A 22500-nucleotide genomic window follows, 5' to 3' on the forward strand; every position below is an offset into this window, starting at 1 on the left:
AGAGAGGGGGGGGGGGTCGAGGAGGGGAAAAGAGAGAGAGAGAGAGAGAGAGAGAGAGAGAGAGAGAGAGAGAGAGAGAGAGAGAGAGAGAGAGACCAGTTTGATTAGAAAGCCAGTCAGCGTAATGTTCTTTTGTGTCTGTTTTGTGCCATCTAGCGGCAGACCTCTGCAACTACAGAAACGCCACTTGACCTTGTGACTCCCAAAACCTGCAGGGACGACGACTCTGGGAGTCACGGTGCAAGAGGGAGAATTTCACTTTCCGTGACCCCCGCCCCGCTCGCCCCTCATCTGACGACCCACTGCCTCATGATTCCAACACGTTTTCAACTTTCGATAAGTGCTCAATGAAATCAAATGCACAGTCCGGACGCTGAGCACCGCCAGTGCTCCTTGTTTACGGCGCCGGCGGGGTTTAACCACCACGAGGCCCGGGGGGCTAATCCTCTTTGTCAGCCCTGACCAACACGCACTTTTGTATATGCAGAGCAATACGAACGGCGTAGCAACTCTCTCAAACGTGATATCCCGCAGCGCACCGGTGGCGCAAACTCACCAAAAACCAATCGACTGAGCCATTAAATGGTTATACAAACACCCAAAGACGGCGCGGCTTTGGATGTTTGTCGTGGCTTCTGAGTTTTGGGCGACAGCCCCGGAGGCTCAGGCTTGTAGCGGTTTTGCTCCATGCCCACGGTGGAGGACGATGTGTCATCAAGCCTCAAGCTGTTATTGTTGTCATCTATTTCTATTTGTCTTGTTGAGCCCAGCAAGGGAAAACACTCTCAGCCTTGGCCTTGAAAAAGGAGGGAAAACGGACACACAAAGCCAGGAAATTGGCATTATTTACATAAAGTGAATGATAAATAGCCTGTTAGCTGGTGGAAAGCCGCGTGGTGTGTGTAGGTTTGAGCAGCGTGGGTGTGGGTGAGTGTGTGAGCGGTCAATACGGTGAAGGACCTTGTAATTTGTGAAATCCAAGGAACAGGTGACAAAACTAACCAACAAGATCTGCTGGAGGTGGAGAACCAGAGAGAAGAACAAGGGATATGGCAGCACCAGGATCAGGAGCTGAACCCACACTTGGACCAGTTTTGCTTCTCTGCTTAATCTGGGGATTTGTTCCTGTGAACCCGTTGCCAACTAGGAATGCAAATGCAATGATTTGCAATAAAAGCAAAGTAAAAAGTATGTCTTATAAAAAAAAAAACATTTTAATACACTGCCAAACATCTTAACACAGTTGCTCAATGGGTTTAAGTCTAGGATTTAACATACAGGTTAATATGGACTTTATAGTGACTGTACAGTGTACAAAGAACTGACTCGTGCAATAGAATACAGTGGAACTTAAAAAAATATAGCAGCTTTTAGTATATTTTAGTGCACACACACACACACACACACACACACGCACACACACACGCACACGCACACGCACACGCACACGCACACACACACACTAAACAAATACAGTATGACTCAAACATACATCATTTTCTGCAATAAGGCCATATCTTTGTTGTTTACACGCGTAAAAGATGTGTTCTTTGCAAATGAAGCCTCCAGAGCAGAAGACGCAGTTATGAGGAGCGACCTCCCATGCTGTCGATGTTTAAACAGAAAGTCGTAGAAAAGCTAATACCCGGAATGGATTGTGACTGGACGCCTGCCAAGTTCTCAGCGCAGTGAGGGTGTAACTCATGCGGCCGGCTTCAGCAATCTGGCTTCAGATGAAGCTATCCAGTTAAAGCCATCTTGCGTGCACGCAAGCCCGCCCGCACGTACGCGGACCCTCTTCCATCGCTCGCACCCTGACACCCAGGTTCCGGAGTCGCGAGAAACAGACGTGCGCAGATGCATTTACATATTTTGAAAGATGAATAAATGTGTGTGAGGAAACAAACATCGACAAGAAAGCTTGCGTATACATTGGTGGACATCGGTGGTACAGTGAATACGTGTTTCTTCCAGACTTTTATCGGCCATATGTTTCTATGTCACCGTGGCAAACAACACAGAGAATGTTTATTCATATTTAAATTCATATTTACAGTGAGGATATTTCAAATGGAGTTTAGTTTGGTGCTGCATTTGTCAGAAGACATATTAAGCTTTCTGTACATCGTTTACCTCTCCCCCTCTCTCTCGCCAAAGATCTATAAGATCAAATAACTTCCGGAGTGTCACAAACACACTCGCTTAAATGCTATGTACAGTTAGGGCCGCTTCGCCGGGGCCCCCCTGCGAGATGCTGGGTTCGAGTGCCTTCGACGGGCGGCGGCCGACGGGGGGAGCCGCCAAAACCAACGCGCGTTCAATACATTCAAGTAATGCCAGGAACAACGAGTGTATCCACACTAACACATATTGCTCTCATGGATTTGCTGCTATGGAGGAAACGATAAAAAAAAATAAAATAAAAAAAATAAACAAGAATGAGGTGTGAATCAGAAAAAGCCTGATAGTATGGGGTCCTGAATTTCAAGTCAGCCTTTTTAAAAGGTCCACTTTGTCACTGCCGGATTATATTTTACCCTTCATAATGGCAATGACCAGACGATCAAGATGGTTCCACATCCGTCGATAGAAGAACAACAACTCTTCCCCGGATCAGGCGTTTGACGGTGGGTTAAGCAGGAACAACACGGAGGTCGGGGAATTGGGAACGTTTCAGAGGGACGGGCGCCGGCAGAGTTTTGCTTTTTGGAGTCCCCTCCGCCGTTTTCGAGGTCCTTGGCGAAGCTCTAGAAGATCTCTGGGCTGGGGTAGTACTTGAACACCTTGTGGATCCAGTTTGTGTAGAAGGGCACGTTGACGAAGATGCCCGGCTGATTGGCCCGGGCGCAGCCTCTGCCGTGGACACTCACGCCCACAATCACCTTAGCCTCGCCGTCCTGGCAAACCAGAGGGCCTCCATAATCCCTCTGCAGGGGAGAGAGCGAGAGAGACGGACGAGGTGAACGACACAAGGTCTGGCAATCAACAGCTTCCGTTTGGAAGGAGAGCTCAACTACAGAAAATAGCCCTTTTTTGCCTCCTCCGAGGACACCGTCAAGACTTTTGGCTTCCTCCATTCTGCTTTTCAGAAAACCACTGGATGTTGAGATACTGGAGAAAGAAAGTTAAGTAAATTATTACTTAGATTAGAAGTTTTGTTTTGTTGGTTTTTTTTACCTCACACACTCCTTCGTTTCTCCTCCCCCCGGCACAGATCTTGGTGTTGGTGATGTGGATGCTTCCCCTGTGCTGCTCTCGACACTTCTCATTGCTGACGATGGGCAAGTTGACCACCTTCAGTATGTCATCATGGCCAGTGCCTGAAAAAAATGAGTTTTCAAATGTTTATATTCTGTTAAAATTGAGCAACATGGAATAAGCCAAGACAAAAGTCACTTTTTAGAATCAGTGCTGTGGGCCAGGACTGTAAATAACTTGTTGAACATTAACTTTACTGTTAATTTGCTTACTTCTTTATAGAGACAATAATTAAAGTAAAAATAAGCAACACAAACTGCAGATTGACTTAATAGTAAGGTGGTGCATGTTGGTGCTGAATACACATCCATACCTTTTGTCTCTCCCCACCCATACATTTTGCACATCGTTCCATTGGGTATAGAGCAACCAGCCACAGGCAACTGAACCGTGTGGACGTTCTCTGCGGGACGAGCAGGCCTGGAAGTACCAAACAAAGACATTGTTTAATACTTGTGAAATTTTTAGTCAGCATGCACGTCCAAAATGTCTGTGTGGTGTGGGCATGGTGTGGTTTGAGCAGCCACACCTGTCCTGGGGCGAGATAATTGGAGCCCAGGAGCAGATGGACAAGTGTCATGACAAGGGCTCCTCTCCTGTGTGTGTGTGTGGGGGGGGGGATGGGGTTTTGCCTGCTGCTCGTCAGACCAATCAACGAGCAGCGGGTATGCAGCCACTCTGAACCTGGGCCCCAATTACCTAGACCCGGGACAGGTGTGGCTGCTCAAACCACACCACCCCCACACCACAGTGAGTTTTTATTTTCCAGCACTTACTTCGACAACCGTATGAGGGCTAGGTTAGAGCCCTCAGGACCGCAGATTACATGAGCGATGCTGACTTCCTGTCTGCCGGTCCAATTAGGTGCTCCATCTCGGAGATCAGAGACTCCCAGCCACACACGGTACTCGCTCAACTCCGGGACACTGGACACCGGCAGGGGAAACATTCAATCATATTAAATATTTCCTGAAACACAAATATGGGCTTCAAACAGAAGGACACCGGGAAAGACATTGTCGAACAGGGTATGACACGCTTGTTTTTAACTGCATTTCCCACAATTCTCTCATTCCTCCACAGTGAAAATGCAGCAAAAAAAGCAACATCCTTGTTTTTTTTAAAGCCCCTTGCTTTATCCCCTTTTTTACTTCCAGTTTTCCATCAGTTTTAGATTTGCGTTGAGCGCTGCAGCAGTGAAACTCAGTCACTCAATCTTCAACTCTCTCCATCACACTGGCATCATTCCTGCGCGCCAGTATCATTTCTATTTCAATAATTTCTATGACCAGTGCACTGACGCCCGTTATCAGCTCATCCAAAAGGTTTCTCTGTGCCTTGTTTATGGTTTCAATTTCACTTGGCAATATAACTGAATAGACAATAGAATGTTAATGGACCATGTGGTGCCAAAGCCCATTTACTAGTTGACCCACACATGTTACATTACCCCTGACCATTATCCTGATGATAGCTCACGTTTTTAGATTTTTTTTTTTCCTTGTCTCTATTGTCTCCATTATTGTCTTTATTATTGTATTTTGGGGTTTTGGAAAATGTGAACGATAGCAAAAGAGCAACGGGAGGAACAAAACACAAAGGGTGTATTCACCAGGAGGAGAAGCACTGTCTGTCTGTGAGCACCCACTCCTCTCGTATGAGGGAACCACCGCACCAGTGCCTCGACCTGGAAGGAGACGCACAGCGGACAAGACACTCATGGGTCACCTGAGAAGAAGTCAAAGCCAAATTCCATATTGAAAATATATATATATATATATTTGGGGGGGGGCGTTCAATGTAGTTCAAATATCTCCTCTTTAAGAGGCTTATATCAAAGGTGGCTGCAGGTTCTGGAGATCCCACATTCCCTCTCGCTCGCTCTCCCAAGGAGAGCCGTGTCGGGACTCGTTGAAATGCTGCCGTACCCTCTCTGTATGCTGACCATCCAAATGCCGTCAGATACGCTCACTGGACCTCCGCCGACTATTCTGGTTCTCTTATGGATAAAACAACACACGGGAGACGGCTCAGCTGGAAAGGAAACAAAGACGCAAACTTAAGATCAGACAAAACTTCTTCAAGGCCGGCACAGACGAAGGATAAAACTTCAACAGACAGACGGATAGACGGGCGGCGACGTATTTACCCAGTGGCATGGTGCTCTGTGCAGCTTCACCTACAGAATGGACAGAGGAAACAAATGAGGGGTAAGTGAGCCTTGATTGAGATAAGATAAAAAGGAAAATGGCCCCACCATTAGTTGAGCTGGTTTCTGTCGATGAGGCACAACATCCATTCAAATCACGTGTTTTTGGAATACAGAAACCGAGTCACCATACTCAAAGTGACGCACGGACAAAAAAGAAACACTCCCTCCATATCGCTCACACACACTCACACACACACGCGTGCGCACAAACAGACCCACACACACACACCCACACACACGCACACGCACACACACACACACACACAGACTTTTATTGCCTGTGTGTAGATCTCCCTCCACCCTCAGGTCATTGTGTCAAAGGAGATTCACAACGCATCAGACTGAGGGGGGGGGGGGTTCTGTCTAACAGTTCCCACATTGAGATACATTTGTGTGTGTGTGTGTGTGTGTGTGTGTGTGTGTGTGTGTGTGTGTGTGTGTGTGTGTGTGTGTGTGTGTGTGTGTGTGTGTGTGTGTGTGTGTGTAAAAGAGGGCGTAAGCAGATCCAAACTTGCTCCGTCTTATTTACAGCTGTTTACAGTTAAGCTGAAAACCATGGTCAACTTGGTTCATAGTATGTGCCTGTGTCTGTGTGTGTGTGTGTGTGTGTGTGTGTGTGTGTGTGTGTACTCACAGGGTTTAACGCTGCAGTAGTCCCAGGGCATTGCAGAGCTGTTGGTGTAGCACCAGGGTCCATGCTTGTCTTTATCAGGGTTCCTGCAGTAGTTTCCCTCCAGGCCGGCCGTGAGCAAGCCCCTCTCTCCACTGGACACACACACACACACACACACACACACACACACACACACACACACACACACACACACACACACACACACACACACACACACACACACACACACACACACACACACACACACACACACACACACACACAGAATGAAAAATAAAGTGAGGCCTGTCAAAAATGTCGTAATTTTCCGAAATGCCCTCACTCAAAAGGTTAAAAAGAATAGCAATGGAAACAGACACGCACACACACACACACACACACACACACACAAGTTAAACACTTATATCCTAAGTGAACACATAACCTTAAGCATATTACTGTCATTCATCCCGGCTTGGGAATCACCGAAGAGATTTCCACGAAACCGAGAGGACTTGTTAGCGGGAGAGGAGGAGGAGGAGGAGATCTACAGATTACTCACTGAGGCAGTATGCAACCACCTACAATCACGTATTCCAGACATATCCCACACATTGGGATATTCTCCTATGAATTAGAAATACCATCAGCAGATACATTGTTTTTTTCCCCGACCAAATTCCTGAGGCGACGAGAGGGAGGAACTGTGAGAGTGTGAGGTCGAGCGAGGGAGAGAGGATTCTGGGTACCAAACCACGAAGACGTCGAGCCAAAGGGCCCTCGGGCTTGTGAGAGAGAGAGAAAGAGAGCGGGAGGGATAAAGAGATAACGGCAAAAGAATCGGCATGATTGTCACGCGTGTGCCTTTGAGCTAAAAATGTGCACGTGCACCCGGGGTTTCCAAGGAATCGCGCTCATTGTGTCTCTGGCAGCGGACGTAAACAGCCAGCTCCGAGAAGTGATTTCCCCCGGCCCTGTGTCACCCCGACAACCGGGCCCGGAGCCATGGTGGAGCTGATTGGCTTTGAAGTGTTCCAAGGCGGGAGGGGCTGCGGGTCAGAGGTCGGGCGGGAAGCGTATGTGCCTCCCCCCACCTCACCCACCCACCCACACACACTGAAGTTATCGCCGTGAGTCATTCTTGCTGAGTTCGGTCATTAATAAGGAGGAAGCTTCTCCCTGTCGTTAGGAGATGTCGGAGAGACTAGCGCCGGCACCCGCAGGAGCCCCTCTCCTCTGAGGAGGTCCGGCCCCCGTTGATACGCCGGCGATACCGCGTAATGAGAGGTTAATAACGGGCCAGCTCCACTCGGAGCGCCGCCCTCAGACCCTCACGCGCCCGGGACTTGCTTGGAAAACAGGTCATGCATACCAACCCTGCCGGACCGCTGTATCTCATGTTAGTTATCAAGGTACAGGATTTCCCATACACATAAACAAATGCATTCCACTGGACTCCTGGAATCCACTTTGCGTGGATCCGAGCCAAATGTTATCCTCATCGTGTAGATGTGTTCGGCAGAGCATGGCTCCATGTCAAAGCATGCGATGTGGCTTGCTATGGTATGGGTTTACATTGGCGTGCTACGTGGTAGTTGTAAGCATTAGGCGTTAAAAGAAGGCTTACCTGTTGCTGTGCTCCCTCCAAGGGGCACAGGGGAGGTTCGATCTCGTCCGAGACTGCTTTCCTCTGTAAATCTCTCCATAGCTCTCGTAGCAGTCTATACAAACAAAACAAACCAATCAACAAATGAGACGCGCCTCTATGAACGCCCCTTAAATTGACGGGGACAAAGCGATAATAAGACTTCGGTCAGAATGGCTCCGCATCCATACATGTGCCAAACAACTGAGGTTGTTTATCATGTGCTCTGCGATAACAGCACAGGAGTAGTGACTCTCTAAGGAGAATAAAAAAACCCTGAAGCATAGGGCACGGCGGTTCTCATTAGGCTTGTAACATGCCTGCTTGTGATCCCACACAAGCCCACAATAACGCTTCTAAGAACTTAATAGGCCAAAAATAAGACCTTCGAACTGCCCCAATACCCTGCGTTTCATCTGCATGTGGGAACATTTCCAATCCCCCCAGGGGAGACCACGGCACAACCTCAGAGATGGACTTGTAATCCCGCTTTGAGCTCAGATCTCAGAGCGGGACAAGAAATGTCCCCCGGATCCCCTTGTGAGGTTTGAATTTGCGTATCGGTCCAAGGCTACGCGTCTATTTTCTTCATCAATCTCTTGGTGCCCCAGAAATAAGTCCGTCCAGCACTAATCCTTCCACCCCATCTTCCATTGTCCAGAGGGACCCGAGGACCTTAACTTGCTGTCAGACATGGTTTATGTGACAAACGGTGGTCACCGCTTCCCACAGTGCTGTGGGGATACAGTCACTCTATAAGGGGACATGTGTGCGGTTTCTCTATTTGTGATTCAGACACAGAACCTCATGGTGATGCACAGCCGGGCGCGCTGAGTTTGGCCTTCGCGGAAAGACCAGTTAACAGCACAGCAGCGGTGGGAGGAGGAAGGGGGGCATTAAAGGGAGCAGACGCGTCACTAAATTCTTTACACCCTCGATAATATTTGTGCCTCACCGAGATAAAATAAACAAAGATCTCTCCCTTACTGTTGGCCTGCGTGTTCTGGACGCCGCATTGAGGGATGTCGGTGCAAAACATTTTGCGGAATCTGGGGTCCGTCGTAAAGCACCATGGGAAATCTTGTCCGTCTGGGTTCCGACAGTAGTTCTCCCTCAGGTCTCTGAAACAAATGTGACTCGTTGAATCAATCTCATATATATATATATATATATATATGTATATATATATATATATTTCTATGTGCGCGACTTACTTGCAGTGGTACTCCTGAGGTGTGAACGTGTGGTTGTGGGGGTACTGAGCGTCCCACCGCTGGCAGGCGAGTCCGGTAGGCGTCACACCCATCGTCCCCCTGTAGCCGTCCCCTCTGCCCTGGTAGCACTCGGTCGTCTCCTCCATCTTGTTCGTGGACACCGTGTCTGCGAAAACACAAAAAGGGGGAACTTCTGCGAAAACGGTTGGGCGAGTTTCACAACTCCACTTAAAGAATAATCGAGAGCAAATGAAGTAAAACCGCACAAAAGCTCTCCTCGCGGGTTTACTTTGGCCAAACTGTCTCTGGACGTCTGGACCACCTGCTAATACCGCTCAGGAATTTGGGAAAAAAAAAACAAAAAAAATATTTTCCACTACGAGCAAGTTTGAGAAACGTTGAAGAAAAGCCTCGTGGCCTCGCTACACTTTGTGCTGCTCTGGTGGAAGCAAGCGGAGGACTGCAGCGAATTAAACACCAGGTCATCAGCCTGAACCTTACGTGTGATCAATAGACAAACGTTCAAAAGGAACGTTCAAAAGGAACATTTTTGGTCTGTAAAATGTCTGTCCACACGGTATGCATGAAAATAGACATGTAAACAAAGGACAGCACACAACAAAAGAACATATTGTCCACCCCATCCCTGGCCCACTCTGCCTTGTTTTGATTAAAACTAACGAGGTCATAAACTGGGATTGTTCCCAACTCACTTCCATAGTGAGAGAGATAGTGCGGGGAAGAGGGAAGGAGAGGGAGGGAGAGAGGGAGAGAGAGAGAGAGAGAGAGAGATGGTGAGAGAAAGAGGTAGCAAGGGGGCGGGGGCAAGGGAAAGAGGAAGAGAGAGAGAGAGAGAGAGAGAAAGAGAGAGAGAGATGTCAGAGATGGGTCAGAGATGGAAAAGTGGGATTGTTCCCATCTTACTTCCGTGGTGAGTTAAATCGTGAGTGAAAGAGGGAGAGAGAGAGAGAGAGAGAGAAAAGAGAGGGACATAGATAGAGAGACAGGGAAGGAAAACAGAGCGGGAGTGGTGGGAGAGAGCAGTTTTGGGGGAAGAGTGGATCAGTGGGTCCATGCGGAGGAATGCCATTCAGTAAACACGGCTCCTGGGCGCTGATGACTCTAGCAGCTGACAGCAGAGGGAGAGCGAGAGAGAGAGGGAGAAGGCGAGAGAGAGCCATAACCCCAAAAACAACCCCAGTGTTTATTTGCACTTGAATTTAGGTTCATGGAAACTGCAGTAGCTGCCGCACCTCAGCAGATTAATTACAGATACAGGTATAGGTGGTTTAAAGGGTCAGGAAAAATTTGCCGTGATTATGTAGACTTGAACACTATGCAACTTTTGAATCATGTCAGCAAATATGAACATATAAGGAGATGCATACGATTTCTTAAAATATTTTTTTTCCATTTCATGAGGACACTTAATTAAGAGGACAAAATTCTGAAATTATAAGTTTGCTAAAGAGTCCAACGCCCTAGGAACGCCGGTGGACGTGCAGGTGTGTCTTCCTATTAAGCCACGCGTGCACACGCACACACACAGAAAGAGACCAGTTCATTATCCTTTACTTATACACAGCGTAAGCGATCTCTGAGTAGTGTGTGTGTAACCCTGGTGTTGTGTCTGTGCGTTAAACGACCTCAATGTAGAGCGGTAACTCAACTCTGCAGAATCACCACCACGAGTGAGGACTGCGATAAAACAATAAACAGCCAGCCAGGCGTGCAGGGCGAAAAATAAACATTCTGCCTGTTAGAGAAGAACCAACGGGAAGGGCTGTGTGTGTGTGTGTGTGTGTGTGTGTGTGTGTGTGTGTGTGTGTGTGTGTGTGTGTGTGTGATTAAAGAGTGTGTGTGATTGAAAAGATAAGTTGCGGAGAGCTGTCAATTTCTTTCCACTTTAAACGGCGTCAAGCACATCCTCTTCTCTTCGCCTCTTCATCTCCTCACCGCCCATTCTCACTTGATGTGTGTAGCATATTCTATCCCAACTGTAGCTTACGCACAAGTGATACACACATAGAGACACAGTGAGGCACACGCACAGACACACGCACGCACACACGCACGCACGCATGCACACACACACACACACACACACACACACACACACACACACACACAACACACAGACACACACACACACACACACACGTTCACTCTTTTACCGCAAACTTTGATCTTGCAGTACTCCCAGGGTGTGTGTGGGTCTGTGGTGAAACACCAGGGCCTGTGGCGTCCGTCTGGGTTCCTGCAGTAGTTATCGTCCAACCCCTTGTCTGGATACCTAATACACACGTGCAGGCACGCACGCACGCACGCACGCACACACACACACACACACACACACACACACACACACACACACACACACACACACACACACACAAAACAAGCTCATGGTCCAGTGGAATTATCAGCAAAGAGTACACAATGAAACAGAGCACACGGTCTCACAGAACACACTGTCACGCTTTTATCTTCTGCAGACCCAGGAAATAGAATCAAGTGAGTCTTTCTCTGTGTGTGTGTGTGTGTGTGTGTGTGTGTGTGTGTGTGTGTGTGTGTGTGTGTGTGTGTGTGTGTGTTCAAAACAGGACGTAGTATGCGTTTCTCGCAAGTGACAGCGGAGAAGTCAAAGTTGAGTGAATCAACCCCCGAATTGCCTGCAAATCCCGCATTAATTAGTGGAACGCAGTATGGAAGCTACGAGGCTGCGTTGCTGCAGGTGTCCGAGTTCTTCCGAAATCGCCGTCCCCTCAGGCCTCCCCTCCTCGGGCTGTGGGACTCATTCATTACATTAGCGTGGTGTTCAGGCCGGGACCTCATTTACACAAACACTGGGATGATTAAGGACGTGTTAACGAGTCCACACTTAATCCACACCACCTGCCTGAGAAGCTTGAGCACAAAGCGCTCGCACTTGTGAATGCGGCCGAGCGCTTATTCATACGCACTCACACACACACGCACACACACACACACACACACAAACACATGCATGCATACACATGAGCATCTACTGTATACTGTGCAGTGTGCAAAGGCTTGCGGAATGCACTGTGCGCAGGGTCACAGATTCCAACAGAAAGGGGCCTTGCTTCGTCGGGTGCAGATAGAAGTCGAGAGTGGATAGGAGTCTGTTTGTTCATTGTGTTGCACCGCTCCAGACCCAGCAACACGGGCGAAGGCATGCATGTGTTCCCAATGTTCCCGCTCCAAAAAGAGAGTAACGTGAGATCCACTAATAAGGCCGGTTGTACCTGATCTACAGTATATTAACTCATCCTGGACATTTATTTTTCTTTTTTACTAATTACATTCCATTGGAATGCATTACGTATAATCTCGCATGAGTGTGCGTGCAGGTGCGTGTGAGCATGTGTGTGCATGTGTGTGTGTGTGTGTGTGTGTGTGTGTGTGTGTGTGTGTGTGTGTGTGTGCGCGTGTGTGTGCGTGTGTGTGCGTGTGCATGTCCGTCGTACCTCTTGGGGTGGTACAGGTGTTTGTGCGGCTCGCTCAGGTCCCAGCGTTGGCATTCCTTCCCGCTCTGTGTGTGGTCCATGGGTCCCCTGTAGTCCTCCCCATTGCAGCTAAAACACTCCACTACACATGACAGTACACACAAGACACAGACACGGCGTTACAAAAAAAACCCCCAAAAAAACACAGCATTAAGCAACACAAAAGATGTTTTCAATATCTCCAAGATTTCCCAAGGAGCTTCGTAATCAAATCGGGGAACTGACCTGTTCATGAAAGGAAAAATAATGTGGAAGAAGTACACTATGTGGATGCATCAACCATTTAGATATCACCTTGACGTAAGGAAACGCATCATACTGTAGGATGGCGCTGACTAATGCCGATAACAATCTCTTTGAAGTGGATTGGGTGCCATTACTGGTGTAGTGCAGTGGGTAGCACATGCTGTCTAATGTAAACAACACAGAGGAGCCATATTGGAAACAGATGTTTACGGCTCCACTATTCCGGTGACAGAGCACATTTTCAACCAGTGTGTTTATGTGGGTGCATGAGTGTGTGTGTGTGTGTGTGTGTGTGTGTGTGTGTGTGTGTGTGTGTGTGTGTGTGTGTGTGTGTGTGTGTGTGCGCGCGGCGTATGGTCGGGAATGTGCAAATACATTTCGAGGGGCATGTGTGTTTCCCATTAGAACCAGCTAATTGCTGGATAAACCCTTTCAGTCATTTATTTTTTTCTCTTCTTGGCAAAAACATGTTTTCTATCAAAGTAAGAAAACCCATTAACTTGATCCAATTCGCAGAGAACATCGTAGATTCACTAATTACAAAATTTTTATGGGAATCTGTGGGCCCGGCTCCCATTAATACGGGGCCGAGTGAACGTTCTCTCTGACTGCTTGACTCGTTATAGATTAGATAGCAGGGCTCTGAGATCAGTGCTTGACGGTGATGTTGTGTGATATAACATGGACCCTGAAACACTGCCTGTAACATAAACACGCATGTGTGTGCGTGTGTGTGTGTGTGTGTGTGTGCGTGCGAGCGCTCTCTCACCCTGCGAGCACTGCGGTAGGCCACACTCCTGGTGCCTCAGGTGTGGGCTGGTGGTGAAGCACCACGGCCCCACCGATGAGTTGTCGGGGTTGCGACAGTAGTTCCGCCTCAGGTCCTTCTTGCTGTACCTCTCTGACATAAACCTGGAAGGAGGCAGAACGGCCGTTACCGTCTCCTCCACCTCGTCCTGCATAGCAACCGCACTTTTAAAAATAATTCACAACTTCCTTTCAATTTTTTCCAAGGCTGCGGGCCGTAATAATTCTTTCATCGCCATTTTTTTTTGGGGGGGTTTTTTCGGAAACTGTTGCCAAGCGCAGATCTCAGTACAAAAACATGTCGTTTCTTTCCACACTCGAGCAATATTCTCCGGGGTCTAAAAGAGTGTGATGGGTATTTATCTGAATGATGGTATAGAAAGTAGCCATCGTAGTTTTTTCTCCACGAGTCTGGCTCTGCACGCAGCGTAAACACGGTGATAAACTCGGTGACTCACGTCGCGCACGTCAGAGCAACACATGGCCGCGGTTTCGGGGACCAGTAATCAAAAATCTGGGAGCCTGGTATCAGGCTTGTTAGGAAAGCTTGTGTCTTTCCCCCAATGATGATTAAGGGATGACGTTCATAAACAGTTGCTCCGTCAAGTGGATAATGACAAGCGAATTAGAAATAGAAGGGAAGCTTTTCCCTTGGTTATAAAAAACAACAGCGATAAGGCTGAAATCTGATCTTGGGAGTATTTGTGTGTGTGTGTGTGTGTGTGTGTGTGTGTGTGTGTGTGTGTGTGTGTGTGTGTGTGTGTGTGTGTCTGTGTGAGTGTGTGTGTGAACCAGCCCTGTCACATCCATGTCAGTGAACAGACTGATAAAAAAAAAAAAATAAAAAAAAAGAAAAACCTTCAAAACGGCTGGCTTTAATTAGTTGTCCCGCAGAGACATTTTCGGTGTCCTGATAACGCAGGTTCACCGGCAGTACAAACATCACACTGATCCCTTTGATTTCAGCGCTCCAGCGACGTCGCTCAGAGCCCTTCCATGTCCTCTAATAGCTCCGTGCAAAGGGAGGGATCGGAGGAAGAGGGAAGGAAACAACTTGAGAACAAAGGGAAAGTGTGTGTGTGTGTGTGTCTCTGTGTGTGTGTGTGTGTGTGTGTGTGTGTGTGTGTGTGTGTGTGTGTGTGTGTGTGTGTGTGTGTGTGTGTACAAGCAAAGGGGTTCCCCTCAGCTTTAAAAGCTGATGCTCAGATGACTTCCTATCCTCCTGCTCCCCTCTGTGTTCCTCTCAACTTGGGCCAAACATTGAACATTCAACGACTGAATCCATTGTTGGACATTTAAAAAAAGAAAATCCCTTCTAATCCGTCTCCATCCAAAATGTTCAGGAATCATGTCCCTGGTTCTTGACATCATGGGATTTATCAGCCTTTTATCCTGCTTTGTTTCAGTATATATAAACACATGATTTTAGATTTTAACAATGGGCTGCGCGTTGGATGCCATCCATAACCTCTTTGCTGTCCACGCACACACACACACACACACACACACACACACACACACACACACAGTCACTCAGTCACTCACACATGCACCTTGGAAAAGGAGCACCTCAGCAGGATATGATCTGTGTTTCTGAGAAGCCTTTACAATGAGCTCAGAGCATATCAAGATCCTATGAATGATTTCTCCAAAGAGTCTAATCAACCCCTAATACATCACACACACACACACACACACACACACACACACACACACACACACGCACGCATGCACGCGCACACACAGACTTCTAGCTACCAGCTAATTGATTACAAATGCGTGCTCACGGTGGGACAAAAGAAAATAATTCACGCTGACATATTACATCAAATATAGATGAAGGAGCAGGGACTGAACCTCTGTCAGGTTTTGAATAATGGAGGACAGAACTCAGGATGGATGAAGTCTCACTTGTGTTCGTGAGGGATGGGTGTGGCCCAGGGCTGGCACTGGATGCCACTGACCGTCTCTGACCTCCGACCCCTGTAGCTCCGACCTGTACTGACTATGCATTCCCTTACATAGTCTGAAAAGAGAGAGAGAGTGGGGGGTAAATAAATAGATCGAGAGACAGAAAGACAGACAGACAGACAGAAAGACAGACAGACAGACAGACAGACAGACGGATGGACAGACAGACAGACAGACAGACAGACAGACAGACAGACAGACAGACAGACAGACAGACAGATGGATAGATAGATGGAGAGAGGGAGGGAGAGAGAGAGAGAGAGACCTGAGTCAGCCGTGTGAAGGAGGTTTAATGCAGAAAGCAGACAGACGGTTGTAATGCCTTGCCCAGAAAGTCCCGGACAATGCCAAAATGCAAATCTGTTTTCCTAATCTGCTGCAAAACATTTGGAACAAGCAGAAAACTAGAGTCCACTCCTTTCATATTTGCTGTCGCGAGCAGGCAGAGTCAAGAGAAAGAGTTTCCATTGTTTACACAAAACTGTAATGACCGAGAAATGGCCGTAATCCCCCACAACAGAGTAAACACTACAACCTGCCCCCCACGCCACCCCACCCTCCACCCCCCTCATCCAACTGCTGAGAGGTGCCACAGTTAGGAAACATGAGGACCAGGCATTGAGAATCCCAAGCAGAATCACCGTGTGTCAAATGGAAAGACGTGGCTTTAATGTGCGTACTGCAAATGAGGCAATTCAAAGCAGGCGACCGTTTGAAGACTTCCCATCGGAAGAGAGAGACAGACAGAACCATGGAGTGGAAACACCAGACCATGGTGGTCTACTACAGAAAAAAGGTAGATGTGAGCGGGGGCACCTTTCTTCTGGTAGAGTTGGGAGTTGAAATCCTCCTGGCTCTGGGCTCCTGGTGAGTTCCTGTCAAACGACAGCCACTGGCATTTCCTGTTTTTATGATCATAGAGGAATGCTCTGCACAAACAGAGAGAGCGAGGGAACAGAGACAGAAAGTGACTTCAACGCTGAATAGCAATGTAAGACAATAGATTATAGTTATGAGAGCATCACGAATACGCATCTTTTTGCATCCTCCTCGACTGTGGGGCCAAGTGGGACCTCCGTCCTACCTGCAGGTGAAGGGGATTCTTCTGTTGCGGCTGCAGGATCTGGCGCACTTGGCCATGCTCAGCCTCTTGCTTTTGGTCTGATGGAAGGACTCAGGAGAGACGGACAGTCGTACTCCATCCGTCCTCTGGTAGTCCTGAAGTGCATTTCTTTTGCTCTCTGAAACACAAGAGCAAGCACATGCTGTAGGTACAGTGTGTTTAGGACCAGGCAGATACATGTTGGGGAAACTTGCCCACTAATATGCTCCACTGTGGCACCTGACTTGTATAAATCCCACAGAATCGATACTCTTGGCACAGACACGGAGCTGCGTCCCACAGACATGTGTGCAGTCTCCATGGGACTGCGCCGTGCTGCATGGTGGCCCACTAATGAGCCCAGCGGGAGCCGGGCATGGCATCGCAATGTGAATTAGCCATGCCTAAACAGCTATTAATCTACGGGACCTAATGGGACGCTGTGATACATCACTGTCCCCTTAGCCCGTTGCCCACTGAGACCAAACCTGCCCATGTGCACCCTCTCATGCACTAACAGTGAGTGGTTGATAATCCTCTAATCCCAACTATGCCAGAACCTGTCTGTCAGTCCAGACAGGCTATTCTGAGAACAATTTAGGCCAAAAGAGCCATGCAATTTGGCTGCTGTTTCCTTTGACAAACCGTGTGTGCGTGTGCGTGTGTGTGTGTGTGCGTGCGTGCGTGCGTGCGTGCTCGTGTGTGTGTGTGTGTATTAAAATGTAGAAAAAGTGATAAAGCAACGTCCGAACTCGAGGATTGCGGTGGGTCAGAGGGTTGATGACGTCACTACCACTCCAGCCTGCGTGAGTGCGTGCAGGGCTGAGGCGTGGAGCTGTCACTGTTGGGCACAGAAATAAAAAGCTGTTGCTTCGTGTGTTGGGAGCAACATGGTGACATGCATTGTTGACGTGCGTACTTTATCAGGCTGAGGCGCGTCTACTATCACCGCCCAGAAGATAATCGGCGTTGTTTTAGTATCGGTTGTATCTGTGTTTTGCCGACCCGGACCCTAATTATGAACCTAGATTTAAACCAACCCTGCGCATCCAAACTCAGTAAACTTTGGGGGACATTAGTGGTGGTTACTACAATAAAAAAAAAAACATAGTTTAAAAGACAGAGAGAGAGAGAGAGAAAAAAAACAACCTACCGCAGAAAGAAACGATGAAGAAGAGTCCGAGAGAGAGGTTGTAAATCCACATCGCTGCGTCGGAAGAAACGACCCGAGAATAGTTGAAATAACTCTTGGTGCAGGTTTGTTCCGGGCGCAGAGATGTTCCCTTCACCGCTGCACAGATGAGTCTCCTCTTTACGCGGCTGAGCGGCTCTACTTCCCCTCTCTCCCTCTCCCTCTCTCTCTCCCTCTCCCTCCCTCCCCTTTTTACTATCACTCCCTCCACCCACTCCTCCGCTCTCGTTCGGTCTCTCTCTCCTCCCACCCACCCCCCTGTTTCTCCCTTTACTATCCCTCTCTGCCCCCCCCCCCCCACCCTTTTCCCTCCCCCCTCTCTCCCTCTGCTGTCTTCCTGTCTCTCTCTCTCTCTCTGTCTCTCTGTCTCCCTCCCTCTCCTCTCCACCCATCCCACCCACCCCCCTGTCTCTCTCTCCGCTTCTATGTCGCTCTCCATCTCTTCCAGTGAACGGCCATCCCACTCAATCTTTCCTTCTTTCTTTCCTTCTTTTCTTTTGACCTCCGGTGTCAAGGCAGCAGAGCTTCGCAGAGCACCGTCCCTCAGAAGGATGGAGAGGCCGTCCGAGGCGCCGCTCGGTGAGAGGATACCGACCGGGGGTGAGCCGGTGGGTGAGAGGGGGGGCCGCTCAGCGTTTGTTTACCCCCCCCCTTGTCGACGAGAGGCGGCGACGCGCGCACACCGAGGCGTCTCCAACCTCCGTCTCCCCGAACGCGATCCCTCCTCGCCGGCGGTGAGAGCGGCGGACGGACGGTGCAGCTGCCGCTCGGCGCTGACCTCACCGGCTCCACGCAAAGCGGCTCCGACCGGAGACGGGGGGGGGGGGGCTTCGAAGATGATCGATATTCAATATTCGACGGAGTCAAACTTCCAGCCTCAACCACCGATGCCCCCTCCCCACTCCCCCCCAAAAAATAACGACTCACATACAGTATATCAGATATATTCACACACACACACACACACACACACACACACACTCGCACGCATACACTCACATGTGCAGACACAGGCAGGGACCGATCTTTAAAAAAAAAACACACACACACAAAAAAAAAAACCAGACGACATCATCCTATGTTTTGTTTTGAATGAGTAACACACTCGTGGCTTCCGGAGAGAACTGCAGCCGTTCGCAGACTCACAACAAACCGTGAGTCAGATACTTTCACTGCCACTTCATTATTCTCTCACTCTCTCTCTCGGTCTCTCTCTCGGTCTCCCCCGCTGTCTTATACGGCCCTGCGCATAATGTACTTTCAAACACACACACACACACACACAAACACACACACACACACACATCAAACACACCAACATGTACAAAGAAATCATTCCCAACTCTCTCTCTCTCTCTCTCTCTCTCTCTCTTTCTCCTTCACCTACTCACTGTCATACACACACCCACTTGCACTCGTAACACACTCATGTAAACACACACACACACACGTGCGCGCGCACACACACACACACACACACACACACAAACAAACACACACACAACAAGCTGCAGATGACATGGTAATGTTCACCAGTTTTAGGTTGCGAGAGAGAGGGAAAAAGACCAGAAAACCATTTTATTACTGACTCTGCTCACAGGAATCCAGTGGGTGTTTCGGATCAGAGAGAGAGAGGGGGGGGCCTCGCTTGCCCCCACTGTTCGCTCATATGAGCGGCTGTCACCGCTCGGGACGTCTCGCACCCGAGCCCTCTTCAAAAAGCCGAAAACCCGTATCGTCACGGAAACGGGAAGCAGGGTGTCGGAGCAGAGACGAGGCTCGAGGTGGCCCGGCCCGGGGGCGCTGGAGACGAGCAGCGTGGGGGAAATGGAAAGTGTCACATTCAGGTATAGATCACGGTCGGTCGCAGTGATGGTTCAACGATTTGTGACGTGTGTTCGGCGCGTGTGTGTGTGTGCGTGCGTGTGTGTGCGTGTGTGTGTGTGTGTTTGGCGTGTCAGAGCAGGGCCCGACAATAACGGTTGCCCAGTTGCCCTGTAGCCCATCTTGGGCCCCATTGTCAACCACTTTTTATATTGTATTAAAAAAAAAACGGTGAGTGCGGTAAAATGGTGAAACAAGTGACTGAATATGGAAACCAACCGCTGATGTTTGGTCGGCAACTTGGCAACCACTCCTAAAAGTCAGTGTCATTCCTTTGTGCGTGTGTGTGCATGTACGCGCTGATGTGATAGTCATTATCTACATACTGCATCTACAACACACAGGTCCTTTACGTTGCACAAAGTTCAGAAGTATTATTCCCATTCTTGCCTACATTTGAGTCAACCTCTATCATTGTCTGTGTCCGTGTGTGTGTCCGTGTGTGTGTGTGTGTGTGTGTGTGTGTGTGTGTGTGTGTGTGTGTATTTGTGTGGGTGTCTGTGTGTGCATGCGTGTGTGCATGCCTGTGTGTGTGCATGCCTGTGTGTGTGTGTGTGTGCGTGTGTGTGTGTGTGTGTGTGTGCGTGTGTCCGTGTGTGCGTGGGTGCGTGGGTGTGTGCATGTGTTCAGATTTTCATCTGCAGCAAATTAGCTGGACCTCGTGTCGACCTCTGCGAGTCCCAGCCTTCGCTCCTCCAGCAGCTTTCAGCCATATGACCCCCACATCCCGGCCCTGGTGGAAAAAAAAAAAAAAGGAGAGAAGCCGTGGATGTTGATGTGGATGTGGATTTGGATGTGGATGGAGAGAATAAGTGACGGAGTCATGATGATGTGGGTGAGAGATGAGTGGATACTGGAAAGCGGAAAGTGAGGACGGTGAGTTTAGAAGGGCAGAGACTCGATTTGACTCTAATGAGGACAGAGCTCGAGCTTGTGTTTGTGTGTGTGTGTGCGTGTGTTTGTGTGTGTGTGTGTGTGTGTGTGTGTGTGTGCGGGTGCTGACCACTAGATAGTGTGTCGAGCGATGCTCTTTTAAACAAACACACACTTCCTGTTGTCAGTGGGCTGCTCTGCTCAAGCGCTCGCAATTAACAAGCGCTGACAGCCTCGGCTAAGACAAATAAATGAAGAGCAGACGCACGAGGACTTAGCACGGCTGGTCCCGTGGAACATCTCTTTTAGGTCTATTTTTCTTCCTTTCGCACACACAAAAGTGGTATTTCATACATTTCAATGTAATTCCATTCCGTGCTTTTCACTGGATTTCAATGGCATTGCTACAAAGAGTCTATGGTTCATCGCCCTCTTGAATGTTGGGAAATTGTAGCAGAAATGAGGGAGAGCGGACGGATCCTGCAGAGTTGGTGATACTGTGGCGCTGCCGTTGCTCAAACTTCCGAATGTCCTTAAAATGAAAAATATTTGAATCATATTTGACACCTCTATCGCTTCTATCTTCAAACACATCGGCGTTAATCATTGCACGGCTCTGTTGAATGCTCGATTCTGATTGGTCAATAGCGGCAATCAACAATTATTTCTGAATAATGACCGTTGCCACTAGCAACGACCTTCTCTGCCGGGGTTTACGTCCCTCGGTTCACGCTGTCACGCTGCTAACACTAGCTAGTGGCAACATCTTGTGGCGCTACATAGAAACTACAAAGGAAGACCTCAGATGATGATGTTTGTTTTTGAACTAATTGTTCACTATCTAAAATATTCTGTATATACACACACACACACACATCACATGCACATGTACATACAGGTGGTCTCATCACAGACACACACACACCACCAGCACCTGCTTTGAACACACACCCAACACCTTCCTGATGACACCCTCTCCTTTTCTCCCTCATTTACTGCCATAACTATGACGAACTAGGAAGAGGCCACGTGCTCAATTGCTGTTCCAGTTTTCCTGGACTTAATTAACTCTGTTTTTCAATACATGTTGTTATCTGATATACCAATGTTTATGTTTTTCTGTGTAGACGTTGTTTAGTTCTATGTTAATTTATCTCATCTGTGGTGAACCTCCCCCTCTTGGAGTAGTGATTAGTTGTTTATTGACCCAAACATGGTACGATGGTTCTCCAAAGAGGGTGTTGGTGGTGGTTCTGTATGATAAAAATCTGTGCTCTCGTCATCCTACAGGTCGTCCACAGGACAGAGTTATTGCAGCAGTTCTTGATGGTTAAAGAATTAATAAAGAGTTGCATTGCAGGTTGAGAAGTTCAACTCCACTTGCAGACAAACTCTGTTCTAGATGCAATGGTATACAAATACTCTGGGTTGTATGCCCAGCATGCTGACAGCACAGGTTAAAAAAAAATATTTTCATAAATATATAATAAATATATTATTTCATTTAGTAAGTAGTTGTTTAATAAGCAGGATAATCTGTAGCATTATCGCTTACTCCTTGTGCATGTTTTGTTAATCCTGAGGATGTAATTCACCCTTTATTCCAAGGAAGTCGCACACCAAAACACCTATTCAACTGAAGATATGAAAGACTGATCCCAGATGTACATCGGCACTAATCCACTCTTTTGTCCTTCTTCGCTGGTGTTTACGGGCGACGATGTGAACCTTTCAGAGAGAATCAGGGAACGACCCATGAACACAATGCCCCGGCCGGTTTGTATATCTACACGGAGCGAAACTGTTTAAACGGCACATCCTTTAGCATGGTGCGTGCGTGACGTATCGGGAAAACACATCAGGGTTTCTCATGCACTTAGTGGCGACACGCCCGGCGGCAGCGCAGGGTAGAATACCACGCTTAGCGATGCGCTTGGGAATGCACGCACATGC

The 22500-nt window shown here is 48.4% G+C and overlaps 1 protein-coding gene across 1 annotated transcript; it reads right to left on the reverse strand.

Annotated features, from left to right (window-relative positions):
* Positions 1-1193: 1193 nt before the first annotated feature.
* Positions 1194-17884, reverse strand: hgfb (hepatocyte growth factor b). Its single transcript, XM_080001876.1, has 18 exons — positions 17752-17884; positions 16581-16737; positions 16313-16425; positions 15437-15551; positions 13488-13630; positions 12434-12554; positions 11117-11235; positions 8943-9108; positions 8716-8849; positions 7711-7804; positions 6105-6235; positions 5408-5437; positions 5187-5292; positions 4871-4945; positions 4035-4184; positions 3572-3678; positions 3178-3320; positions 1194-2927 (listed from the first exon to the last, which is right to left on the reverse strand). The coding sequence occupies exons 1-18, from the start codon at positions 17801-17803 to the stop codon at positions 2748-2750; spliced, it is 2136 nt and encodes a 711-aa protein (XP_079858002.1). The 5' UTR covers positions 17804-17884; the 3' UTR covers positions 1194-2747.
* Between the last annotated feature and the right edge of the window lie 4616 nt (positions 17885-22500).

Source organism: Zeus faber (assembly GCF_960531495.2).
Source record: "Zeus faber genome assembly, chromosome: 6".
Classification (NCBI taxonomy): Eukaryota; Metazoa; Chordata; class Actinopteri; order Zeiformes; family Zeidae; genus Zeus; species Zeus faber.

Bases quoted from the DNA above. Each gene is read 5' to 3' on its own strand.
- hgfb (XM_080001876.1), bottom strand. From the start codon at position 17,803: ATGTGGATTTACAACCTCTCTCTCGGACTCTTCTTCATCGTTTCTTTC. The intron at 9,109-11,116 runs GTAAAAGAGTGA...GTGTTTTCGCAG, and splicing joins CTGCAAGATCAAAGTTTGCG to ACACGGTGTCCACGAACAAG. The intron at 6,236-7,710 runs GTAAGCCTTCTT...GTGTGTGTCCAG, and splicing joins TGGAGGGAGCACAGCAACAG to TGGAGAGAGGGGCTTGCTCA.